A 23,472-nucleotide genomic window follows, 5' to 3' on the forward strand; every position below is an offset into this window, starting at 1 on the left:
AGAGGATTAGCGCCACCACTCAGCTCATCTGCATACACGTTCCCAGAGAACCACATGAGCACCCAGGGCTGCACCTCTTTTGTATAAAACCTGGCACTCCTATCACAGAGGCTCCACTTGATCTACTGTCAGAGCTGTGAGAGGATTTAATAGGGACCACGTTTTTTTCCTCCTTTTGGACTCTTTTAATTGATTTTCAGACTCTTTTTTTATCATTTAAATTTGCAATTTGTTGTCTGTGATGTCTCTATTTAACTGGGACAATGCAAGTAATATCATTTGATATAGACTTGCTCTGAGCATCAAAGAGGTTTCCCTTCATTTTTTGGGACTTTTCCACTGGGCTTGTTCTTTCATCTGGTTTGGGAGACTGCAGCACCAGAATGCCATCTAGAGAGTCCTACGAGCTTCACAAGGAAGAGAAGTCCCTTGTGCAAAAGGCCAAGCGAGAGGCCAATCAGGAGGATATTCTGGCGGCAGCTCTTGGGATGAGGATGGGGCCACAGAAACCTCCAGCCACTTTTTGGCAGCCACTTAAACTATTCGCCTATTCACAGCTCACCTCACTGGTCCGCAGAGCCACACTGAAGGAGAGCGAGCGGACACCCAAATCTGAGAAAGTCCACAACTTCAAGGTGAGACTTTCAACTGAAAGAACTCAGCTGCTGCTTCTCCAAAACATTGCTTTAATTTCATCATGTGTGGCCAGAGGGCTGCTTCTCATGCTTCCCTTGTGGGAGATGGGAGGAGGGGGGGGGAGGCTGCAGAGTGGGAGAGAGGGGATGAAAAACAGAGCTGTTTTGGTCTGTCCAGTGAGCCTTTATCAAAAGAAAATCTGTTGGGTGGTCTGTGGACCGCTGCTGTTAGTTTGAGCACCAGATGGAGAGATTAGGCCGGAGGAGAGGGGTAACAGTGGAGGAGTGTATCCCTGTTTGGCTCAGGTTCGCTCTCCTAGTTTGGCTAGTTCATGGGATGGAGAGCAGCAGGTGAAATATTACCGTCAAGGCTTTCAAACTGCTGATGCTTCCTAATCTCTTTCTGCTGCTTTGTTCTCTTGTATTGCTGAATGCTCAACATTTTAGTTCCTGTGCTAAAAGCTCCCACAACTAAAGAATAATGTATGATAATAAACTAGGAGAATTTTAATGTGTTCATGTACAAAACATACAGTACAACAACATCTGGGTGCTAAAATAAGGCTTTCAATTTCAAAGTTTCCAAATTAAGCAGTTAAACGCCACATTTATGAAGTTTATCTCCTTCTTTCTGGTAAAGCCTGAAACAAAACAAATAACGTTCATGTTTTTTAAATTGTATTAATTATCAAATATGATTAACTGGGGACTGTTGGCGCCGTATACTACTTAAAGCAACATTACAGTTTGACTCTTATTATTTCATACCTCAGCTTCTTAAATGAATTACTCCAAGTAAATACATTCACCTCCTGCATTTAGATGTTTTTCTTGCCTGTGAACAGGCTTGATACACAGATCATATAAGTCTATAACACCACAGATTGATATGATGCATGCTTAATTGTAATCCTAAGATTCTGTAAACATGAAAAGACGCCTAAAGACATGTCAAGATGACATCCCTCCAGGTGATTTGGATAACCATTTATGATGGCTGACTGTCAGAACTTCTTAGGCGACCATCAGTTAATATTTTTAAAACACCTGATCACCTGCACAGTGTTACGCCCACCGGAAACTAGCAATTCTTTACCGAAACGGCTAACCTGCTGTATATGCTACTGACTTAATGCAAGGAAAACAGGGAGAGTTGTGGCTTGCTCCTGCTCCCAGAGGCCTCCCTGATTGGCTGGGCTGTTGTTACCTGGAGGAGGATGGGGGCTCCCTCTCCTACACGAGCAAGGTGGCCTCCTACTGTTTCCATAACAAGTTTCCTTGACAACTTGCACCACCACTCTGGCAAAGTGTCAGATCCTGTTGTGCCATGATGGCAAAGCCTCCCCTGCTCTGAGTCACCGCTGCACCCACCTCAGTGTTGTCAGTTTGAGGTCTGTTTCAACAACAATCCTCCTCCACACACAGATAATCCTCCTCCTCTGCCTCATTTAAGGTGGCAGCACCTACAGGTCTCCTGAAGAAGGGCATGGGGTGTCTATGGAGTACATGGCCTAACTCCCCGCTGCTCTCTCTCGGTCTTGTCATTGCTCTTCATCACTAATGTCTGTCACTGTCCTCCTCTCTGTTGCAGGTCCATACCTTTCGGGGGCCTCACTGGTGTGAACACTGTGCCAGCTTCATGTGGGGACTGATGGCTCAGGGGGTCAAATGTTCAGGTACATCTTGTTCTACATCAACACTTATAGCCTTATATAAACAGCTTTCTCACTTATCATGCTCTCGTTACATTCACGGTGTACAAAGTGAGCATTACTGTATATGGGTTACTTGGTTTTTAGTGCATCTGGAGCTGGAGCTGGATTATTGAGTTTTAATCTAAAATCCCAACAGTAGTTTATGGATTAGGGGTTGTATAATAGAGTGAAATGAGTGTGATGTAATAGATACTTAACACCGTGTTAAAACCTTATTTTTGACCTACTTTTTTTCCTCACTGGGTTTGTGAGGCTAAAACAAGCAGAAGAATGTGTTTCAGCTCTGCCGGTGCTGACAGATTATTCCACAAAATAGCTCTTTATTCCCAGGGCTTGGTTGTCCTTCACATCATGTTGTCATTATTACAATAACAAAGGCTATCTGTGTTTCCACTTCCGTGAGTTCAATGGATAAACATTTTGCTGCATTATGACCTAGTAAACACGCAACAGTAGTGGACAGAAATAGTGTGTTTAAAGCTCAGTTCTTTGTATTTTTCTGAATGCATTTTGTCATTATGTGCTCCACAGTGTGAGCATGTTAAAAGATTCACCTATAATCATTTTTAGTCCTTTATAAATATTCCTTTACTTTGTGTGATAGATGTAACGTACACACATTCGGTGTTATTGTGAGGTAAATGGTTCTGATATATTTTCCCCTTTGCTTGCCACGTACAACATTTCTATTTCACTCCAGCCGTTGTTAGAATTCCTTTCAGATCCCAGAATAGTGCTATAATAGTCTGATGTGTGTCTTTGATGTTTTATTGATGACACAAAGTATGTCACACAAATCTGTGGGAGCTCTGGCGTTAATTATTAATGCCTTGATTTTGAAACAACAATCGAAAGAAAGGCACATATGTTTGGAGCCAATCTTTATAAACTCTTACATCGCCATTCCTTCAGACTCGACCACAGCCACCAGAATCTAGGGCAGCGAAGTCTCACATGATGCTCACATTTGCATACCAAAAAAAAATGTTCTCCCACCCCCTTTTCTTTTTGTATGTGTGAACTGTTTTTGGCTGCATGCCAGGAAGCCAGCCTCTGCTTGTGCTTGTTGTGCCACATTTCCTCATCAGAGTACGCCCCCCAGCCTCATCCCATCATGCCCATGAAGGAAAACAAAGCTGGCATGTCTCTTTAATGAGGAGCAGAGCTCGGAGCGTGGGGAAGGAGCTCTGTTTCCACACACATTAAAATTCAGCGGCTTCAACGAAAGAGCTAGGTCAAGCAGCTCAACCCCTATTTAACTTAAATGGTCGGCAGAAAAACCAAAACACCTAACAAATACGTGTGGTCCTTTTTGTTTTCAGTTCCAGTCAGAAAGGGACCGGTTTCAACTGGTAACTCTGCTGGTAGACGTGGTGATGATGTGCTGATTAGAAATTAGCAACCAGCCACCATTAAACCTCTTCTCAGAGCCCTTTAGCCAAAACTGAGCTGCAGCCTCGCCATAGTAACAGAGACAGAGCTGACGGTGCAGTAAAGGAGTCTCCCCTGTCTCCTGGCGTCCCTCGGGGTCCCTGCCTCACCCTCACCCGCCCCACCTGGGACCCAGGGCTATCAGTGTGCTCATGTGGACCACAGGAGCTCAGCAGACTTGTGTCTGATGACAGGCCCTCCTCTATTATACTGCCTGTCTCATATCCTTAAGAGAATCATCTCTTAAGGTAATTACATTTCTGCATCAATGCATATAAATGCAGGCTGCTTGAATTTCTCCAGGGACCCATATTAATCTAGATATTGTCTGAGGTCCTCCAGAAGCATAGGTTCTTGGCTGTTTTTTTTTTAATTTATAATTAAAAAGTAGCAATTCTTCTGAGGGATCCACATTTTATTTTTTATGTTTTTGGAATCAAAAAGCAAACGACATTTGTCAAAAGAAAACCTCTCAGAACTTGGAGACGGCTCAAAAGATCTAAGAGCTTGAAGAGCTGCCCCATTTTAGTCTGGGAAACTAGGTCTAGTGTAGCCCGCAGCGCCTCAATTGCTGCTTCCACTGCCATTGTGTGCGAGCTTGGATTTGGAAAAGAATAGAGCACGCAGCAGCACTGACTAACCCTCCTCCGGGCCACAGCGTTTTTCAGTGTTCCTCTAATTCCCTCCATGCGTCTCTGTTACAAAGCTGAGCTGCAGTCTCTCTCTCTGCATCTGCTCTCCACGGGCTCCTCTGCTGCCGACAAGGTGAATCCTGCCCTGAAACAGCTGTGCCTCAGGCCCCATGCGCTGTGACTGAAGACAAAACGCAATGAGGGATACTTACACTGACATTGTGACTAATATGCTATTTGAACACCCGGCGAGGGGCATTCTGCGCCTGAAAATATCATACAGGAGAAAAAAATGCATCAAAAACAGAATTTCCCCACATTTAATAATTATCAAATGCATTTTGCCTGTTTTGTTCTGAATTACTAAAATGTTTTCATACAAACTGAAAAAAGATACACACAAGTATTTCATATGTTTAATGTCCTGTCTTGCGGTTTATCATTGATTTATTTGACTGTAATAATTAAATGGCTGTTTAGAGGTGACTTTGGTTCCATCCAGTGCTCAAGGTGACTCCAATGCCATGTGTGGTAGAGAGAGAGAGGAGCTCTCCAGTGGTCTTGTGACATTTAGGGGGCAAATATTGATCATGGGAATTAACACTCCTCTGCAAGCCAAAACACACATGAAACCAGCCAACCAAATCCAAATGAACCTGATGTTGAATGTGAATTTACATAATGGTCCTCAGTTCAGAGATAAAATGACTGAACTACAAGAAATAATTCAGTTGACTGTGTATTCTGGTTGACAAATTTAATAGTGCAAACAAGAACTCTACAGTATACCACCATCCCATTATTATATCCATTTTTAAGCTGCAGATATTCATGAACTAAACCTGCTGTATGTCTCTCTCTCTCTCTCTCTGCAGATTGTGGTTTGAACGTCCACAAACAATGCTCATCTCTGGTACCCAACGACTGCAAGCCAGACCTGAGACACATCCGTAAAGTCTACAGCTGCGACCTCACGACCCTGGTGAAAGCTTACAACACAGCGCGACCCATGGTGGTGGACATGTGCATACGAGAGATCGAGTCAAGAGGTCGGTTTAGGACGTGTGTTTGAGTGTGCGTGTGTGTGTGTGTGTGTGTGTGTGTGTGTGTGTATTTCAAATGTATAGCTCAATAAAAGACTATCTTACCCCAAGATCTAAATGCAGTTTAGTTTAAATACTAATTGAATTATTTCAGCCATAACAGCTATAATACTACTCTGATTTGCTGACAATAATTGGCTGAGTGGAGGATTTAGGAAGAATTATGGAAGCAAAGAACAGCCGGAATAATTAAAAGCTTATAAGCAACCGAATACCTAACTGTACCAGGGATTTAAAGTCTCTCTTCTAAACTTAAATTTCTGATAAGTAAGAGCTCTGATCCACTCTACTCAGGCACGAGTGATTATCCATAGTAGTCTGAATGTTCAAGTTTCAATTTTTTTTTCCAATTTGAGAAATTAGATTTTTTTTTACCTGATTTAAATTTGAATCTGAGCAGTATTTGATATTGGACACTTAAATCTGTGAAGCCTAAAAAACATAATGATTAATATCAAGATAGATAGTCCATTTCCTATAAGATTCAACTTTTAACGCCTTTCTTTGCTTCCATAAATACATTTAAATATTCTAGGACAATGTCCTCTCAGGTCCAAATTAAATCACTTTAAATGTAATTATTTGAACAAAATGCATTTTTAACATTCTTAGCTGATATTATGCAGAATAATATTTTAGGTCTTTACAAACTACCCTTTTAAAATGCCATTTGAAATTAAGTTTATGGATCCTGTTTACTGTATTCATGATGCTTGTTAATTACAGTTTTTCTCAATTTTTCCAGTAAGCGATCTACAATATGTACTACTTAGTTTGAGGTGTTAAAGTCTGATTACTGACTGAGTTCATGTTTTTTGGAGGCGGGATAATGACTGAGAGGAGTGATGAGTGTGCTGGTAATTGTAAATGTGTAATTAGGAATACATTACTCTGTTTCCTGCTGCCTTATTTGATTGCATTTCACTTAAATCATTCAGTTATGTAGGTAACTGATTGCTTCCTCATTGTCTGCCCTCTAATATATGTCTGTGGCTAAGTTTGATTTATGTCTTTATTATTTTGCCCAGTGATGCAGAAAGCTATTCTGCATCTGCCCATGTTGTTCCATTGTGTGACATTGTGGACGTTTTATCCTTAATTCCTTATGCATATTTAAGAGTGTTTAATGGTATTTCCTAAATTACCCAATGCGACATATGCAGGTGAATTTTTCTACATTACTCATGACAGCCCTGACGACATCTGAAAGGTTATTTATTTCATGTTTCCTCAAGGACTCAAGTCTGAAGGCCTCTACAGAATATCTGGATTCAGCGATTCAGTGGAAGAAGTCAAGATGGCGTTTGACAAAGGTGTGTGTGCGTTTGGTTCTGCAACTGTTTTATAGATTTCTGTCAGCTCACAACCTGACGATTGACATTGCGTGCTTTACATATGACATGGAGAACATTTCAGATTAATGAGAAAGTGACACATTTGTGAGGGATTACTGTCCTTCTGGGAGTGCAGATCCTATCCTGACATGTCCCTCTCACGCAGGGCTTCACTGTGTGGACAGAAGGGGGGGGGGGGGGGGGGGGGGTCTCATGGGATACAAACCATGGATGTACTCTCACTGCCTTAAACATAGCTGTTAAAAAACTCTTCTGCTGTGTTGGGATTCAGTAGTAGACTTAGTGAGAATGAGCCTGTCTTGGCCCGGTGCAGTGTGAATTTTAACTGTAAGAAAAACCCTGCAGCAGTGGGCTAAACTCTTAGCCAGATCCGCATGTGGGAGATCATCCATGACAGAGTGTCATTCCAGCTCACAGCACTGTGATGTTCAGTCTGCCAGCACAAGTAGGCCATGGCCTCTCTGGAAAGCATGCATAACTGAAGGAAAGTCAGAATGAAACAGGCCAGGCGGATGATAGCAGCTACTTTGCAAAATACAGAGCGAGAGAAGATTTTTGTCTTTCCACCCACAGTAACACAATCTCTTTATTCCCCAGTTCACACGGTGGTGTGAAAGTGCTGGTGTCAGCCATTTTTACAGTGTGAAAAAGTCTCCCTTTCTTCTTCTTGTCTCCCATATTATTCCATCGCACATCCTCACAGATGGTGAGAAGACAGACATCTCAGGGAATGCCTATGAAGACATCAATATCATCACGGGTGCACTGAAACTGTACCTGCGGGATTTGCCTGTTCCCGTCATCTCATACGATGCTTACCCGAGGTTCATCGAGGCTGCAAGTAAGTTACAACTACACACATTTGTCAGAAACGCACCTGTTTTAAGTGTGTCACATTGTGCTGCAGTTAAGGATGGCAAACATCCACTATTATGCTTTATGTCCTTTGGTTCATGTGGAAAATGCTTCACTGGGTACACATGACAGATGCCAGCTGTAGTACATTGGCCTAAAGAGGATGGACAAAATGACAGAAACACCTGTATGTGATGTAATCCAATTCAAAAACCAACAAATACCAATGATTTCTGGCTGCTGCCAGCGCAGTCACGGACCTGTGTTATTTGAAATTAAAAAAACTGATTTTATGGTTTTTATTGAGAAAAAGGAAAACATCCCTTGGTAATTTTGCTCAGTTACAGATGAAACAGAAATGTGAAGATGCAGCCGTACACAGCTGACTTCTCAGAATCAGCCAATGACTTTAAAAACTCTGCCCCTAATTTGCAAAACACAACCATACAGTCAAGAACACATTCATAGTGTTCAGTGGCATTAGCCATCTCAAGCAGCCTCAGACTTCCTCTCAGAGACTAATGGCTTTTATTACCCCACAGGAAATAACTACATTGACTCTTGCTTGTGCCCTCTGAGGTCAGAGAGTGTTTTTCTGGCCACTCTAACAGCTCACTCCTTTCTATTTCTGCTCAGAGCTCACAGACCCAGAGAAGAAGCTGGAAGCTTTCCGCGAGGCTTTGGCTCTGCTGCCGCCATCGCATGGTGAAACTCTGAAGTACCTCATGGCGCACTTAAAAAGGTGAGCGGTCCAGTCGAACTCTGCAAGAGAGCTAAGGGGCTGTGGGGAGATTATTAGGAGGGAGGGGTTTCAGAAGACAGGAAGCATTGTTTATGTTTTCTTTTTGCTGAAGGGAGAGTAGTCCAAATGTTTCTGCATCTTAACAGACAGCAGGAGATCAGAAAAATAAAATGGGTCAAAAAAATGTAAATGCATCATATAAATTGACTTGTTTAAAATGAAAGAATTGCTGGAATATTCAGTGAACAGGGCACATCACTTTTTTTATGTTTGCCATCATTTTGACAATTGCTAATTCTACTTCTATTGTGTGATTTGGTGGTTGATGTGAAAATCAGTTGACGTCATTTAAATTGAATCTCAAATTCCTTAAGTTATTGATGGCTAATCTGTACCAGTCAATAATGTTGCATTACTTTGAGATATTGTCGGGAGGGTGTTTTTCTCTTATTCAAAGGGAAGGTCCAAAAAAAATATTAGTAACACTGAGCAGGGCCTTGCTTTTTTTAAAAACTGAAACGTAAAGTTACAGTCCCTAAAACTCTGTTTATGTCCACAATCAGTCTATGTTTCTAACCTTCATACATATTTGCAGGGTGACACAGAATGAGAAATTCAACCTGATGAACGCAGAGAACCTCGCCATCATTTTCGGACCCACCCTCATGCGGGCACCAAACCTGGACGCCATAACAGCACTCAATGACATCCGCTACCAGAGACAGGTGGTGGAGGTGCTCATTAAAAATGAAGATGTGCTCTTCTAAACACGGATCAGGACTTTTATAGAACAGCTGTCTAATCATTATTTTGTGTAAAGACTTGAATGACTGTTTGTATTACATTGATTGATACATTTTTTTTAAAATGCCCTGCGTATGGACTAGTGCTGACCTAACATCTGTCCTCCCCTGTTTTGGGTGTGGACGATGAACTTTACTCCATGTCTCCCCATTTTTGTCGGGGGATTTTCAGAAGCTGACAGACCAGCATGCATGGTGCGAGGTCTTTGTTGCTTTGTAGTCGTAACCCAGCATGTGTTAGGATCGTGTAGCGCTGTGATTTTGCTTTTGTCTGTTCTGTGATAGTTATAGTCCACATTCCCAGCTGCCTGCTGCGCAGTTTTTTTCTGTGAAACATTGTATAGCTGGACATGAAAATAAGCTACTGATGTTTCTGGGGTAATTTTTATGATGCTGTATTTTTTTATCTCCTCCTCTGCTGTTTTTATGTAACCTGAAGTAGTTGAATGAGCCTTTCCTGTTAATGTGTACACACTGGTGCATTTGCCTGACCTAACATTTCTATTGTGTTATAAACAGCATTATTTGTCAATTTAATTTTTTACTGTACTGTTTTTGTACACAACTTGTGCATGATCACTTTAATTTATTAAACCTTACTCTGACAAATTAAGAGCTTAATGAGTCATGTATATATATATATATATATATATATATATATATATATATTATATATATATAACTATTTTTATGGCCATTACATTGCTATCTGGACGAACAAAACAATGAGCTGAAAGACGTTAAAAAATCAATGTAGAGCTGATAGGAGCTGCAGCGTAGGGTGATAATTCTCTGTGAGTTCATCACTATGAGCAAACCCTTCACATTTCATATGGTCATTTAATCCGTTGTTGATTATAGCAGCTTTAATTTAGCTCTTGAGTGCCAAAGCTTTGTGCAGCAAATGTTTCATAATGGTAAACAACATTCATATACACATAGGCTCTTCCCAGAGTTGGTAATGTCTGAAATGAAGCAGATATAATGCTGCCTCTGAAATCACATGTGAACCTCCTTCAGACTGAATCCTGCCACCTCCCCAATGTCTATTTTATTTTTCTTTGCCCTAAAGAATAAGGCCGGCAATATTCTCTATTCTTCGTCAACAAATCACATGAAGTGACAGAAACCAACAATTAATTTATCTCACTCATAAATATTGACTGTGTAGCCAAAGCTAAAGTTAATTACTCTGTGCCAACCATCTCCATTGTTGTCCAAAAACTATTAAAACACCTTAAAGCACTTGGTGACATGTTCCATCATTACCATGAATGTGGACAATGAAGTTTATTTTGGGTCAGTCCCACATACACCGTCCTGCTGCCTTGAATACTCACTAGAGCACCAAATGTGTATTAATCCACCGCTGAATATACTCCCTAACAACTGCACCATTTATTCCAATATTTGTCATGTTTGCTACAAACTACAATACCCAGCTGTTCTGAGAAATGACTCTGCCTCTTTAAAAAATAAAAATACATATTTGTGACCCATTTGTAAAGATTTCTGTCTTCAGTAGCAACTAATGGGCTGAGTACCATAGACAGGAAATTATTAAGACAGAAAATGGCACTGTTAGTTTTGGTCTTTTCATGGGATTTGTTCGCAATAAGACAAAATATACAATAACTGCATCTGTATACTTGAAATTATGAAAACATTAAACATTTAATGCTGCATTAAAAATTGGACATGAACAACATATTTGTATGTTGCTGCAAGGTGACCCTGGCAGATAGGACTGATAGTCCTCCATTCTGCATATTCAAATTGACAGGACGTGCCTAAAAGCCACACGTCACGTGACTTTACAGAAAACCCTCCAACAACACATCAGTCACACTGATTCACTGTGAGATTAAAACCAAACACAGAATACCTAAGGCAACACCACTCTTGCACTTGGGAGACTGTTAATTACTGGATATATGTGCAAACAATGTCACATTAAATTTATGCATTTTAGGTTTAATTACCCACAGGTTATGTCTTTCCAAGCGATTCCTAAGAAGCAGCCATGCACAGCCATTGGCGGCTTATTACATGATCCCTGTTTCACACTATTAAGATTCAGGGAACCAATAGGAATTATTTGGATGGTGTCTTTATTCCACATTTAGTGTTTAGCTTTTCGGTGGGATTATCATTGACAGACATAACATTTGATGTAACCACGGTGTTTGGCACCCCGTGTTGTCTACAGCTTCACGTTCAGCCATTCCCTTTTGTGCTTTAAATTTTGCCACAAAGCATCTGAGAAGCAATCACTGCTTGACATTTAATCACTTGGGTTTTGTGACCGCATCACATTGAGTTAATGTAAGCCGAATTCAGGCTTGTCTCTGGTGATTGTGTGGCAAAATTGGATTTTCATCCAACCGTTTAGCCTCCCCCGCCATTATCAGCCATTTTAGATATATCATACCTTCATCTAAATTAGGCATTGACTGTGAAAGGAGGTAAACCACACCAATAAAGCTATCAAGCTTTCTCTCAGTCAGATGCTGCGATAACACCGTGCTGGAGTAATGTCTGCAAATGTATTGTGCGGTGCATGTGCCCCATTCACAGTAATGAGACTAAATTTGAAAGTCTGTGATCCATGAGATAACTGACCTCTCTCTGTTGACTGGATGGTAATGCTTTCCTCTGTGCAAACGGTTGACCTGAATACATTTTAGAACGTTAAAATATAGACTCAGTTTGCCCAGTATGTGAATCGGTAATGTTTCATTCTGTTTAATTGCCAACCATGTTTTGATATAATTACTGATATTTCATATTTCACAGAGAGGATGCTTTAGAAAACCATATTGAAGGGTGAATTGTACATTTTGTCATAAATACTGCTTGAAGATTTCAAGGATTATTACAGTTCTTGTTTTCATGTCTCTCCCCTTTTATTTACTGGGTAATTTACCATACTTACCTGTGATTTTGTCGATTTTTTGTCTATTCTGTACTTAAACTTACGTACTTAAATAAACTTAATAAACCAGCAGAAAAACTTACAACATATTTAAAACAGAATTACCTGCAGCAAAGCTTCCACATTGAAGGTGTGAAATAATGAAAACGTAGAGTTTTCTCTTCCAAAGAATATTACTAATGCAGTCCAGTGTTAGATGTTTCTATATTTATGTTGGAACATCATGTAAAATATATCACTCAATGCACATCATAATCTCTTCTATGAAAACTCTAATCCTCTTAATCTCCATTGAGGCATAAACATCCAGTATGTTGTCCAGTTTTCATCTGCCCCCTGTAGATATTACACGGACGCTTTCATTCAGATTCAATGAACATCTAATCACTTACAGAGCAGAGATAAACACACACAGCTCAAAGTCCTCTGGAGACTGTGAATTGCAGCGTGAGCCTTCAAAGTGTTGTAATTAACACTTATGGGACTGCAGGCCGACTGAGCAGATACAAGGCTGGCTTGTCCTGTGTTACATGACAGACATGGAGAAAGGCAAAGCGGTGCTTACATGGTGTAAGTTCAGGTGGCCTGAGTGATTGGAGAGAAAGGGGGGGGGGGGGGGGGGGGTTGAGACAAATCTCTCTTAATTCAGACATTGCCAAAATGGTCATTTGTCCCTAAGTGAGATGAATGAGGCGGGTGGTTGAGTGACTGGCTGATTGAACGGATTGGGGATGTGAGGAAATTGAGTTGCCTGACCCATCACGGGCAGGACAGGCGGGGGGGTAAAGCAGAGCAAAAGAGGGAGACATGGGTGTAACACCTGGCCTCTGCGAAACACAAGGCTGTTTGAACATCTGAATTACGTAAAATTTTAATATTATTTATTTCTAGGTGGGCAACAGGACATGAGAGGCACTGTGAGAATACTTTCAAAATAAATCAACTAAAACTTCAGTGAACAGCTACTAACTACATCACTTAACAGTTAAGATTTTCCGATAAGCAGATAAAAGTATTTAATTGTGTGTATTTGTCAACAATACAACAATATAGTAAGTTGTAATAATATAAAAGATGTCTTCATAGGAGAAGTTATCATTTTTGACAAGTACTGTACATTAATAAACACTTATAGCTGTGTACAACTATATTGTGTGTGTTATAAAACATTTATCAAATGTCTGTATACTGCTATGAATAAGGGGACTTAAAGTAATGCGTCAACATTTTTCATTTCCTTATTAAATAAATTCTTAAGCGCTGTAGACAATTCCCATCTTTTTTTCAATCAATTATTTATTGTATATTTAAACAAACACACAGAACAAAGAGAAAGCAACAACAACAAATAAACAAAAATATGACAGATTCAGACTTACCATATATTACATGGCACTGTGTCAAAAAACAAAACAAAAGCACACTTTCCCGCTACGCTATCTTTCTCTATCTTAGCCCATATCCATCCAGCGACCCATTCATCTTTACAGAAACCCGTATTAAGATTATTAATAGTGTAATTTCAGGGTTTAGGGATTAATGTTCCACGTCAACTTTTATAAACATACAGAAATACATCACAGATATCCATATACATGTATTCATATGCATACATATATCTCATATACTGTATATTTTCAGAAAATTCATAATGTATTCAATAATGTTCTGAGGTTTTGTTGCTTTTCATTTTTCACAGGAGTTATATAGTTGGGCAATATGTCAATATGTCCTTATAAAATTAGTTATCATGACCTCATTTAAATGTTGCCTGACCATGCATTGCTCTAACTGACTGAGCTTTTGACAAAACAACAACAACAACAAAACAACAAAAAGGTAAATTCAAAAGCTGTTGTGGAGCTTTTGGCAATTGTTTACAATTAACTTTCCTTTTTTTCCATTTTATGAGCACACATTGAGAAGTCCTGAAAGTGTTCAGAATAATTGAGATAATTGAGACTTTATTTTTATTAATTCAAAGTGCTTCACTGATGACTGCCAAGCTGTTAATAAGACAGCATATGTAAACAGTAGAAAGGAAAATTATAAAAATGTAATAATAAAACAACATGACAATGTTAGAATTTAAAGCTCCAGAACAGCTACTAAATGGACCTTATGGTTGGATAATTTTGTTCCCAAGGTCAGACATGAACTTGATAATGTTTTATTTTTGAGTTCTAGTTAAGATCCAAAGCTTTAAAATGATTTAATATATGTCATATGTTGCCCAAACTAAAATGTTCCACCACACATGTAGATGTTACCATGGAAGAAACAGATACAGACATGCAACACTAATAGTTAATCACTGGTACTAGAAGAACTGAGATCAGCGAGCAGTGTCTTTGCACCCCGAGGTTGTGTGTGGCCAAGTTCAGGATGGGATATTTCAGTGGTGGATTACTCTGGCATGTTGATCTTATAACAGATGACAAAGAATGTGGCCCTCTCAAATGACAAGCATTGGCAGCCAGTCACTCACATCCGCTGTCAGACAATAACAACAAGGCTGCCAGTGGAGAACCTGGAGGTTATACAGTGAGCCATTTGCCAGTGCTGAAGGAATGTTTTAGGTGGGTCAAACCTTTTTAATTCTCAAGTGGTCAACGGGCAACGTGTTGAAGTTGGATCTTGGTTTTGGATGCCTGGGTTTATTGGCAAGAATGAATACTCTGTTTTTCATTTTTCATCTCGTCATTCTGGCAGGTAAGAACTTATTTAAACTTATTTATGAGTGTTGGTTATCTGTGGAAATAAGTGCCTCTATCACTTTACTTGAATTACTTTTGGTACTTAAAGCATAATGAAAAAGTCAAAAAAAACAAAATTAAAAAAAAACACTAAACCCTCTTTTCTTTTATTATGTTTTATGAAACTGCTCTCAAGTCAAAGCAAGCTGAACCAATTCAAAACTAATGAGCAAGTTTGAATTTTGTGCAAACCGGCTCTTTGATTGACAAGGGCATGTGCGCTGTTTTCATTTTGCTTTGCAACCTTTTGTCTGTCTCTCACCACACAAAGTCAACCTGCATAATTATGTTCAGGGGAGTCTTTAGTTTACTGAGTTGAACGTCTTGAGAATTGTTCAACCATTCAAACATGTTGCTGCAAAAACAACCTTCGTTTCAAGGTCAGCTGAAAAATGAAAGGGGATCCCGCTCTGGCATGTGACGGATATGTAGCGGAAAGAGGATAAGAACATCTCTAATAACAACCTCACAGGAGTGCCATCACATGTTTGAATTCAGTGTTCAGTATGTTGAATGAATCCAACACAGTGAGAACACGCAAATACATATATACATCACATTTACACTGCAGGCTTACAGGTTTGAGAACATGTGCTTGAATGCAGTGTCTTCATGAGTATCTCTGTTATACTTCAAACGTATATTTATATATTTAAAGCACTGAAAATAAATAAATAATAATTATAAATAAATGAAAACTCACTCTGCACACCCAAGTGGGTCAGTCTCTGTCTACTTAATTAGTGAGTCTACATCTTATGCCTACACTATGTCACATCTATTTTCAACTTAAATTAAATGAACTCACCAGTATCAGATGTTCTTAAAGCCATATTCTACTTTGGCACAACATAATCATTTTCCAGCACGCTCAAGAGGAGTAAATAAAGACATATGTCACTGTCTAAATGCCTTCAATGTAAGTACCATTGGTAAACAACTGAGCTTTTTTATTTTAGGTGCTGCCTGGGCCTCCACCGATGAAACGCGCCTGGTCAAAACCCTCTTCACTGGCTACAATAAGGTTGTCCGTCCTGTGAATCACTTCAAGGACCCGGTGGTTGTTACTGTAGGCCTTCAGCTCATCCAGCTCATCAGTGTGGTGAGGTCTCATGTCACACATGACATCACCCCATCTGTATTAAGATTCACTGTCATCAACTGTCCAAACACATTTATCTGGATTCACAGGACGAGGTCAACCAGATCGTCAGCAGCAATGTGCGCCTGAAACAGGTTTGACACATACATGCGTTCATTTCTATTGTTGTGATTTCATAAAAGAAAGACTTTGGACACACCATCATATTGCAGAGAGTCTCAATAATGTACTAATTCAAATAAAGGAATGGCCAAAAATACATCATCATGCTTCCAGCTACAAACTATAATTGCCCAAAATGTGAAAAAATAAATCCTGATGGCAAGAAATTCAATCAAAATATACAAATATTTGACTACTCTATTAACATTTGAAGAGTTATAAACAAATACTGTTTTGTCTCAACAAGTAAAACATAAAGACAAACCTTGGGATTGACCACAATACCGGGCAAGCTTTCACAATAAGTGTACTGCAAAAATACAGTTAGTTTCTTGTACCACCAGATCCTGGTCTTGTACAGCACAAATTATGTTGTAATTTTTCTGTAGTACCATGGAACCCATATGTGTTGCTCTTTACAAGAGGAGTTTTGTTCCAAAGAGACATATTTGGACGCCCTAACACCTCTTAAATGTATCACCACTTCACAGTCACAGTCTGCATGATGTTTTCTGCTCATGTATTGATTTTTCTTCACAAAATAAATCATCAATAACGGCCGTCATTGTTGAAGTCCATTCTTCTGGGTGTTCTTGTCTGTTTTTTCAGCAATGGAAAGATGTGAACTTGCAGTGGAACCCGGAGGATTACGGTGGCATCAAAAAGATCAGAGTTCCCTCCACTGACATTTGGCGGCCTGATCTGGTTCTCTACAACAAGTATGTTATCAGGCTATATTTGATCCACGTCATGTCCCTCTTTTTTTTCTAAAACCTTTTTTTTTATTACAGCTTTACGTGGCCTAAAGCATCCAGACCTCTAGAAACAATCAGCACACCTGTCAGTGTTTTGAATCACACATTCCTATACTCCAGTACACAGCGTGTGAAAGCTCAGATTTCATCAGGCTAAATCTGGACTCTGTATGGCAGCCCCCCCCCCCTCCTCCCACCATATGCTGCATCTGACACGCTGCTGTTTTCCCCTGACAACCAGCTCCACTGCTGCAACAACTTGTGCCAAGCTGAGCGCTGGTTGGCTGGGTTGTGCAGCAGCGGCAGCACTAACCCATCCTCAGGCTCTGGTGTCCCCCTGCGTTAACATTTAACTTATTATCTCCCATGTTGATGCTTCCTGTGTTTGTCTGTGCCCCGCAGTGCTGACGGAGACTTTGCCATCGTTCATGAGACCAAAGTGCTGCTGGAACACACAGGAATGATCACATGGAACCCACCTGCCATCTTCAAGAGCTACTGTGAAATTATTGTGCTGCATTTCCCCTTTGACCTCCAGAACTGCAGTATGAAGCTGGGTACCTGGACCTACGATGGAAACTTGGTCGTCGTCAATCCCGTAATTCCATTCAGACCATTTCTTTTAAGGAATAGTTCTACATTTTGGGAAATGCACTTATTTGCCAAGAGTTAGATGAGAATATCGATACCACTCTCATGTCTGTCGGTTAAATACGAAGCTAAAGCTAGCAGCTGGTTTGCTTAGCTTAGCATAAAACCTGTAAACAGGTGGAAACAGCTAGCCTGGCTCTGTAAATATCAGCCTACCAGCACCTCTAAAACTCACTAATTAGCATGTTGTATCTTGTTTGTTTGTGGTAGACTATTTGTTATCCCCCCCAAAAAAACACAATGTTTTTTGTACAGATTAAACAAAAGTGATATAACGTGTTAAGTAGTGAGCTTGTATAGTAACCTTTGGACCGAGCCAGGCTAACCATCCCCCCTGCTTTCAGACTTCATGCTAAGCTATGCTAACTGTCTTGGCTGTAGTTTCTGGTTTACCATACAGACATGAGAGTGGTATTGATCTTCTCGCCCAACTCTCTGCAAGAGAGGGAATAAATGTATTTCCAAAAAACGGCAAACTGTTTCTTTAACCATACAGAGGAAATCCCCACTTCTGAGAAACGGCTCAAAATGGCTTTACATACAATTTCAGTCCTTTTGAACAACGTCTCTAACATCTCTAACACTTCTATATAATACTATGGCTTCAGTTTACCACTTTATTTCTTATGCTGATGTGTCTTGGTAAATAAGCCTTCATCAGGGCACCATTGGACTGGCATCCTGCTCCTTATAGAGAATAAGCAGTCTTCCTCACATCTATAGGGGAGGTAAATTCTGTCACCACAATAATATATAACTGGATACTAACATACATTGCATCATAACATCACGACCCTCTCTGACACCACTAAATCTTAAACAACAGATTCTGTGTACAGAGTTCAAATGTAGGCATACAACCTAAACACAGTTTAACGCCACATTTAACAATCACTTTTGAACTCAAACATAAGTCTGAGCACAAGATAAGCTTGAGGGAGCTTATATAATAAGTTACCATGCTTCAATCAAACAAACTTAATTTGTTTAGCACTTTTCAAACAGGTTAGTACAATTCAAAATGCTTTCCAGGTGATTGACAGGCTAACGATAAAATGTAAACAGTAAAACAATTGGATCCAATGCACATGAAAACTAGAAATGGTAAAAGTGAATTAATAATAATATATAAAGAAATCATCTTTAATCACCGTGTTTGTTGCTTCTCCTCACCAGGACAGTGACCGCCCTGATCTGAGTAACTTTATGGAAAGTGGTGAGTGGGTGATGAAGGATTTTCGCGGCTGGAAACACTGGGTGTATTACGCCTGCTGTCCGGACACCCCTTACCTGGACATCACCTACCACTTCCTCATGCTGCGGCTCCCACTGTACTTCATCGTCAACGTCATCATCCCCTGCATGCTCTTCTCCTTCCTGACTGGCCTCGTCTTCTATCTTCCTACAGATTCTGGTATGTTGACACTGGTTCCACGTTGTTTCTTTTCACTGGGGTATAACTCTAAGAGTCGATAGTCAATAGCATATTGACATAAATGATGACATAAAACAAACATCAATGCACAGTTCAGAGTCGCTGCTTTTTTCTGGTTTTCACAGACAAATAGCAATAGAACCTGACCAGAGAACATCATTTATAGACATATTTAAACATTCATCACACACACACACAAAATATATAAAGTAACTTTCATAATAAATCCTATATTCTATATGCTAATTGCCATAGCTTATTGTTGATTATACATAGAATGTTTTTATATGTTCATTTTGACCATTATAATTTGTTCGAGGGCATAAGCTGCGTGCTACATTGTTATTAAGTTCATATACAGTACTCTACAAGCCAGTTAACCATACTATAACAGTCCTTTTTCTGTATTTTCCAGTTCATTAAGATCTCTTTTATTTAAACGCTTATTCGTTTTCTTTCTGAGAGTTAGATGAGAAGATTGAGACCACTCTCATATCTGTCTGTTAAATATAAAGCTACAGCCAGCAGCTGGTTAGCTTAGCTTAGCACAAAGACTGTAAACAGGGGGAAATAGCTGGCCTGGCTCTGTCTTAAGGTAACAAAATCTGCCTACCACCACCTTTAGAGCTCACTAATATGGATAAAAAATATTGTCAGAAAGAGATCATATCAACTGTATACTTGCTATATTTTCCTTATGATCTGTGTTTTCGTGATCTGATATGAAAAGAGATGATAACTGCCATCATGCTGTCCCTAATTCTGCCTGTCAGTCTGAGGTGTCCTTACATTGGCTGCTACAGGAACTGCACCGCTTGTGTGCACATCTGGCCGTGTTCCCAGTGTGTAGGTCTGCCTCATTACCCAGGGTCCCTCTGTGCTGTCATGTCTGAAAGCAGGCCTTTGCTTTAATGTATAATACATCACTTGATCCCTGTTTCTGATGTGGCTGCTGACAGGATAGTGCAGAGGAGAAGTCGGTGCCAAAAGACGCTCTCTCTGGGATAACTGCTCTTACAGAGCAACAAAAACAACATGTCTTGCATTTTACTTGTGAAATGGTGTCAGAATCTGTTTACTTGTGCTATCGTTGCTGTCAGAAACAACGAGAAAATGTCTCTCACTCTTCAAATGTGATTTTCTTGTATGGGTGAACAGTGCAGTTATTGTGTTATTGTGTAAATAGAAGAGGTGGACTCCTGATTGGATGGCCAAGAAGTATTGGACTCATAGAAACAGCTCTCCCTTGTGGCAATGTAATAAGATTACATATCATAGGTATCATGAGCCAACACTGTTTATTGTGGCAGATTTTCCACTCTGGTTTCTGGGTTATTTTTGTCGTGGGAATTTCAGGAAAAACAGAAGACTGGCAACAAGGGAGTAGTTCTTGTGGTTTTATTCACGTCTGCAGACGGACGGTTCCGACAGAAACTCAATTGTCCCTGCCCGGCTGACCATACTGCATCTCAGAGTGGTCTGCTTTTATACAGCATGTACAGCGAAGAATGTCAACACTTGTAAGACATACGTCACTCTCTTTGACAGTCATCACCTTGTAAGGATCAAGTCCCCAATCAATGATAATTATAGACAGCTGAAAATGCACCACTGAGAACACGTAGAGAAGTCTATGGTCCCTTGCTAGGGTCAAAGGGCACCACAGCAAATACCTGTGACCTAAAATAAACTCTTCAGGGTGAGGAAGGGATATGTTGTATTTTCCCACTACAATTTTAATGTGTTTTTTAAAGTAAAAATGCGTTTGAATAACACAGAACGTGTACTTGTAAATGGAAATGTCTTAAAACGCAGCTTGTCCTCTTTAACCTCATCTATGCTCAATTAGAAACATCTTATCAGCTCTTCCCGTCCTTGGTTTCATGTCTACCAGTTGTGACTAATTCAGTTGAGGAACATGTTTTTTGATGATTATTTGAGTGAGTCTTCAAGAGTTAATATTATCCATTAATTATTAAGACAAAAGCTTAAAAGATTAGAGGAAGGTCTGAAGAAGTATTGTGTAACTTAAATTATGTTTTATTAGTTTATGAGGTCATTTGTGATCTTGGAAACAGCATCTGTAAAACAACACCTCACCTGAATGTCCTTTCAGTAGTTGTTTTAAAGCTTTTAATCAGATAATATGAGCAAAATCCATCTTCTGATGAAGATCATGTGCTACTAAATGGAGCTTGTGCTGAGATTGTTTTGTCAAATGCTATTTTTCTGCTTTCCTGTCCTGTTACTCATCTCACGACCCTTCAGATTTATCCTACCCTTCTGAATCACAAACTGTGCACTGCATGATGTTCAGTGCCTTGTGGTAAGTTTGAGACAAATTAAAAAGTCAGTGGGAGCAGTGAAGAAGGTTTGTTGTGTCTCCCAGGTGAGAAGATGACTCTCAGCATCTCTGTCTTGCTGTCTCTGACTGTGTTCCTGCTCGTCATTGTGGAGTTGATCCCCTCTACCTCCAGTGCAGTACCACTCATTGGGAAGTACATGCTCTTCACCATGGTTTTTGTCATTGCCTCCATCATCATCACTGTCATTGTCATCAACACCCACCACCGCTCCCCAAGCACTCACACAATGCCAGACTGGGTCCGCAAGGTGAGCATTTAAGCCGAGCAATAAAATGATGACTTATATCATTTTGATTGTAGAGCTGAATGAAATGAATCAGTCACATTTCCAAGCTAGGCAAGCATATTTTTTTCTCTGCATTATGTTGCCATCTAGTGGTTTCAGACAGAATATCTTTGTTTTTTATTTAATCCAACTGCACTCTCCAGTTAGCTGCTTGTATATATCTTAACATAGTGCATATTTTTCTATTTTTCATACTTTTCTCTTTTTATGGCAGGTTTTTATTGAAACCATCCCCAACATCATGTTCTTCTCAACAATGAAACGGCCGGGAAAGGAAAAGCAGAATAAAAGCATCTATGGTGCTGATTTTGACATCTCAGACATCTCTGGCAACCAGACCTCCTCTGTTCCCTACCAGTCCCCCATCACCAAGAATCCTGATGTCCGCAGTGCCATAGAAGGAGTCAAGTACATTGCAGAAACCATGAAATCAGATGAGGAATCCAACAATGTAATCTTTCTCTCACAGAAAGTGTCTGTATTATCTTTCATGACTCCTGCTTTTGTGGATGTGACACATTGTCCCTCTTCTCTTTCCAGGCAGCTGAGGAGTGGAAGTTTGTGGCCATGGTGCTGGATCATATTCTGCTGTGTGTGTTCATGGCTGTATGTCTCATCGGCACATTAGGCGTGTTTGCAGGCCGTCTCATTGAACTGAGCATGCTCTAAAGGCCTGTTCCTCAAGTTTTACTGTTTTAACTTCTCAAATGAGAAGTTTGTTGCTCAATGTGAAATGTATTTCCTTTGTTATTGAAGCTACTGCATGTGGACATCTCTGTTGGTTTGCATTTTGGTGTTTGACGAATGCTTCTATTTGTGTATGATGTGAAGATCATGTTGTGTACAGTGTCTTCAGCATATTTCATGACAGATCAGTGTTGTTTTTTTTAGAGAATATATGTGTGCAATTGAATTAATTCAGAAGGAATCTAATATTTTGGGATATTGTAATATTGTTTTCCTTGACATGTTTATAGGGAACAATTGAATAAAAAGGGTGTTGTCCATTTTCAGGGTGACTGATTTAGAGGTGCATTCTTGCTCAGTGTCCTTATATCTATGTATCTTTCTGATGTCTGTGACTTTGTCAAATTGACCAGTTATGTTGCACATTTTTAAATATTCCATAAATTTAAAGGTGGAAAATGTAAAAGTAGAAATTTGAATGGGCACAATACAATCACACATAAATTCTTATATGGAGTTTAGACTTTTGGCTGAAGTTTTCTTTAAGATTTGACAATTGCCCCTGATAACGACAAAGAGGATCTTTTACTAATAGATTAATAGAAACACCTGTGCCTTTCTCTATGGAGTGTTTCCCACTGCACATAGATAGTTGCATATGTTTCTGCCAAGCCTCAATTTGACATTCAAATACAAATTATGTGCCTTGCATTATTAGCTCTAACATGTGTTGGTTACATATCTGTCCCACAGCTTTAGCTAAAATTAAATCAGAGTGAGTTCACTGAATTTGGGATTTTTACAACCTGGATGAAATGTACATTCTACTATTAAACAAGTACACATGATGATTATGAGAAGTGGAAGTAGCATAAATGAAGTGTTTTTACATGAGACTGTGTGACCCCTCAGTTTCTGTGATCCAATTAGGAATTTCTTTTCACTTTTGTTTCCCCTTAACATGAACAATTATTATTTTTCCTTATGTAACAATATCAATACACATACAAAGACGGTTTTCATATACAAGAAATTTGCCTTGGTATGTTGGTGCATAACAATAAAC

The 23,472-nt window shown here is 39.7% G+C and overlaps 2 protein-coding genes across 2 annotated transcripts; both read left to right on the forward strand.

Annotated features, from left to right (window-relative positions):
- The first annotated feature begins 383 nt into the window (after window positions 1-383).
- chn1 (chimerin 1) lies at window positions 384-9,235 on the forward strand. Its single transcript, XM_070914727.1, has 7 exons — window positions 384-635; window positions 2,227-2,311; window positions 5,289-5,462; window positions 6,752-6,829; window positions 7,575-7,712; window positions 8,363-8,468; window positions 9,064-9,235. Exons 1-7 carry the CDS (start codon window positions 384-386, stop codon window positions 9,233-9,235), a joined length of 1,005 nt encoding a protein of 334 aa, XP_070770828.1.
- Window positions 9,236-14,875: 5,640 nt separating this feature from the next.
- LOC139291959 (acetylcholine receptor subunit alpha-like) lies at window positions 14,876-22,388 on the forward strand. Its single transcript, XM_070914048.1, has 9 exons — window positions 14,876-14,918; window positions 15,922-16,064; window positions 16,154-16,198; window positions 16,836-16,945; window positions 17,384-17,579; window positions 18,809-19,046; window positions 21,457-21,680; window positions 21,934-22,170; window positions 22,260-22,388. Exons 1-9 carry the CDS (start codon window positions 14,876-14,878, stop codon window positions 22,386-22,388), a joined length of 1,365 nt encoding a protein of 454 aa, XP_070770149.1.
- Window positions 22,389-23,472: the final 1,084 nt, after the last annotated feature.

Source organism: Enoplosus armatus, chromosome 11 (genome assembly GCF_043641665.1).
Source record: "Enoplosus armatus isolate fEnoArm2 chromosome 11, fEnoArm2.hap1, whole genome shotgun sequence".
NCBI classification, from domain to species: Eukaryota; Metazoa; Chordata; class Actinopteri; order Centrarchiformes; family Enoplosidae; genus Enoplosus; species Enoplosus armatus.